This window comes from Cannabis sativa, chromosome 3 (assembly GCF_029168945.1).
Source record: "Cannabis sativa cultivar Pink pepper isolate KNU-18-1 chromosome 3, ASM2916894v1, whole genome shotgun sequence".
In the NCBI taxonomy this organism is placed as follows: domain Eukaryota; kingdom Viridiplantae; phylum Streptophyta; class Magnoliopsida; order Rosales; family Cannabaceae; genus Cannabis; species Cannabis sativa.
Window position 1 is genome coordinate 51,324,754 of NC_083603.1, and position 4,298 is coordinate 51,329,051.

General features: G+C 40.9%; 1 protein-coding gene across 1 annotated transcript; it reads left to right on the top strand.

Moving 5' to 3' along the window:
- The first annotated feature begins 921 nt into the window (after nucleotides 1–921).
- On the top strand, nucleotides 922–1,622 carry LOC133036157 (uncharacterized). Its single transcript, XM_061112655.1, has 2 exons — nucleotides 922–1,441; nucleotides 1,594–1,622. The coding sequence occupies exons 1-2, from the start codon at nucleotides 922–924 to the stop codon at nucleotides 1,620–1,622; spliced, it is 549 nt and encodes a 182-aa protein (XP_060968638.1).
- The last annotated feature ends 2,676 nt before the right edge of the window (nucleotides 1,623–4,298 follow it).

Below are 4,298 nucleotides of genomic sequence, written 5' to 3' on the forward strand. Positions count from 1 at the left end.
GATGCAAAACCGAGACTGATTCGGTGGGTACTTCTACTTCAAGAGTTTGACTTAGAGATAAAAGATAAGAAGGGCACCGAAAACCTGGTAGCAGACCACTTGTCAAGATTAGAGCTGGAAGAGAGTCAGAATACGAAGGAGGTACAAATAAATGAGCAATTTCCTGATGAACAACTCTTTAGTGTGAGGGAAAACCTGATGGTACAATGGTACGCTAACTATGTTAATTTCTTGGCTGCAAAAATAACCCCTCCCGATTTTTCGCGTCAACAATTGAAGAAGTTCTTTTCTGAGGTGAAACATTATTATTGGGAAGAGCCAATCCTCTACAAGCACTGCGCCGATCAGATAATTAGGAGATGTGTGCCTGAAGAGGAGATGTATTCTATCCTAACCCATTGTCATGCTTTACCATGTGGAGGACATTTTAGTGGAAACAGAACGGCTACGAAGGTGTTGCAAAGTGGATTCTTTTGGCCAACGCTATTCAAGGATGCTACTACCTTTGTAAAGGCATGTGATCGCTGTCAACGAACAGGCAATATCTCAAGAAGAAACGAGATGCCTTTAACAGGAATTTTAGAAGTTGAATTGTTTGATGTGTGGGGAATAGACTTCATGGGTCCTTTTCCTTCATCCTTTAGCAATCAGTACATTCTTTTGGCCGTCGATTATGTGTCTAAATGGGTCGAAGCTGCAACTACACCCCAGAATGATGGTAAGACAGTTCTTCGCTTTCTACAAAAGAACATCTTTACTCGATTTGGTACTCCTCGAGCAATAGTAAGCGATGAAGGGAGTCACTTCTGCAACAAGCAGTTTGAAGCACTTCTTTCAAGATATGGTGTCCGACATCGAACTGCTTTACCATACCATCCCCAAAGTAATGGCCAAGCCAAAATTTCTAATCGGGAGATCAAAATGATTCTAGAGAAAACAGTGCAAAGATCAAGGAAAGATTGGTCAAGAAAATTAGATGATGCATTGTGGGCATATAGAACTGCTTTCAAAACACCGATTGACAGGTCCCCATATCGGTTGGTGTTTGGAAAGGCTTGTCATCTACCGGTGGAGTTAGAGCATAAAGCTTTTTGGGCCATGAAGACTCTTAACATGGAACTAAAAGCTGCAGGGGAGAAAAGATTGTTACAGCTGAATGAGTTAGAAGAGTTTCGAAATGAAGCCTATGAAAATGCCAAAATCTACAAGGAAAGAACTAAGAAGTGGCACGATCAAGCTCTAGTACGGAAAGAGTTTCTACCAGGGCAGCAAGTGTTACTCTTTAATTCAAGGTTGAAACTGTTTCCTAGAAAGCTGAAGTCAAGGTGGTCAGGACCATTCACAGTGGTCAAGGTGTTTCCTTATCGAGCGGTGGAGTTGAAAGGTGATAGTCTAGCAACTTTCAAAGTTAATGGACAGCGTTTAAAGCTTTACTTGGGAGGTCAATTTGACCAAGCCAAGTCCGCCATGATTCTGGCGCCACTTTGAAGTACAAGGCTCAGCGTCCGGCTATATGACGATAAAGACAGCGCTCTTGGGAGGCAACCCAAGTGTTTTTCTTTAATTTTTCAGACTTTTTGATTATGTTTCTAGTCTATGCTTTAGTATTTTTAGTATTTTAATTTTTCGATCAGTACCAGACATTATTTCTTTTTAGTTGAATCGTGAAAAGCGTGAAAAAAAAAAGTTTTTTTTCCGACCTGGAGTGGTCGCGACCTGAGGGTTTCTGGGTCGCGACCTATTTTTCAAGTCGCGACCCTGGTCGCGACCTAGACTTTTACAGAAACTCACGATTTTTTTTGGTTCCAATAGTCGCGACTTGCCTGTTGCCAGGTCGCGACCTATTTTCCAAGTCGCGACCCCAGTCGTGACTTCCCTATTTTCCAGAGAAGGCTAAAAAATCGATCGTAAGCAAGTCGCGACTTGCCCTAGGCCAGGTCGCGACTTGCTCTCGAAATTTTCTATAAAATCCAATTTTTCCCCCTCATTCAACCCTACATCAAAAATTCAAAATTTAAATACCCTCTCAGCCGACTCTACCCCTTTTCCTCTCAAAAATTCAAAATTTCTTCACCAAACTTCCAATTCTTTCATCTCCAATCCAATTTCTTAATCCCAATCCATCCTAAAACCTAATTTCTTTCATCAATATCAACTTTCCATCAAAAACAACCCAAATACTCATCAATTTCAACCCAAATTCGAAAATATATTGGTTCTTCATCTTCAACTTCAAACATTCAAAGATAATCAACAATGGAGGTGGAGTAATACGTCTTCGGGTTTGTAAGTATTCTTTTCTATTGAATTTGAAAAGTTGCATGAAATATTGAGCATTGTTTGTGATTTTGGTGCAAATTAGTGATTCCTATAAGGATTGTTAGGTTTATAGTGTGATTTGGGATTGTGAATGTAATTGTGTGATTTATTGGTGAATTTTTCAATTTTTGGGGATATAGAAAATTAAGGGGAGGTGCTGCCCAATTTTTTTCTTTAGAAAAAAAAAATCGAGAAAAAATCAGAAAAAAAAAATCAAAAGAAAAAAATGGCACCTAAAAGGACTAGGAATGTAGAGGAGGGTTCGTCTTCAAACCCACCACCAACGGGTTTTGATAGGACTCGCTTTGGAAACATTGAGGCCCAAAACTGCTTCATGAGACTTAAGAATAGGGCTTATATTGATGATCGGGGTATTGAATTCCCTGAGAATCCTTTGAGGCGTCAACCTCGGTTTGAAACAATCAGAGCTCAAATAGAAAGAATGAAGTGGGGAAGTTTTGTGGATGCTCGGGGTCGGGCTAATGTTACTATGGCTTGTGAGTTTCTTGCAAATTGGCCTGACCGTCGGAATGGGGAAGTGAAAGTGCGTGGAAAGAAAGTTCCCGCGACTGCTGATGCATTTAATGTGATGTTCTCTGTCCAAGATTACACTAGGGAAGAACAACGCCTCCGAATTATTGAGGAGGAAGAGCAGTTTGATATGGTGGATGTGGCGGAGACAGTTGGATTTCCTGGGTTGAGGTTCCATGATAATGATGGCACAGAGGGGTCGCCAAATATCTTATACCGGTGTGAGCTGAACCCGGTGGCGAAAACAAGGCTGTACTTTGTGAGTGCTCGGTTAGTGCCAAATAAGCACTTTTCTGATGTCCAAATGGATCGCCTAAAATATGTGTACGCCATAATGAAGGGGTACAACATTAACATTGGACAAGTCATAAGGCAAAGCATTGAGCAGATCGTGCAAGGAGCCACGGGAGGTGGTTTTGGTTTGGCGGGAGTTATCACAGAACTCTGCGGGACATATGAAGTTCCCCAATTAGAGTATGACAACACGGTGTTGCCACTTCGCAAGATGGACATCGCCTTTGTCAACAGGCTGAAAGAGTCGCATCCCTATGGCCAACCTCCACCTGATGCACCGCAAAGGCGTAGGCGGCAACGAGAACCTAATGTTGAAGAAGAAGAGGAGCAGCCCCTACAATTGCCTGGGCCTATCGATCCAACAACACAATACACTCATGCACAGCTGAGTTATATAATTCAGCAAAACAACCACATGCAACAATACATGGTGCAGAGAAGTATCTATGATGAGGGACAAGTTCAGCAACTTAACTGTCTCATCAACAGAATGAACATCGGGATTGATTACCCGAACTATTTAGCGCAACCTCCTCGGTTCTATCCCTATGACCAGCCGCCACCACCCAACCCTTTCTGAGAGGGTCTCAGGTAAGTCTCTTTTCCTGCATCTTCCTGTATACATTTGGGACAATGTCATATTTAGATTGGGGGGAGAGACTTAAAAATTTTAAATTCTGCACTTTAATTTCTGCATTTTAATTTTCTGTTTTAGTTGTTTTAGTTTTTTGCGTTAGTCAAGGAATGGCAATAAGCTTGATGATAGTTGTATACTGCTGATTAGTGTGATGTGATCTGAAATTGTAAAATAACTGTGTGCTTGATTTTGTTAACTCTTTGGATTAGTTCGGATGTTCTGAAACCTGTGTTTCTCTGTAAATACTCAATCTGTGAAAATTGTTATAACTATTTTACTATGGTTTGCGGTAAGATTGACAGGATAGCTTAGAACTTGCATGTTTATTCTTTTGAGGCGAAATCCTTGATAGAATTCAATTGGAATATGACTTAGGCATTTGTTGGATAGTTTGAGCCTTTCAAGCCTACCATAATAATGTGTATCCCTAGTGAACCTTTTGAGCCTAAACCTGTTTTGTTTTTCACCCGTTGATTTGAAAAATTGTGCAACCACACTAATAATTTTTTCTTCACCA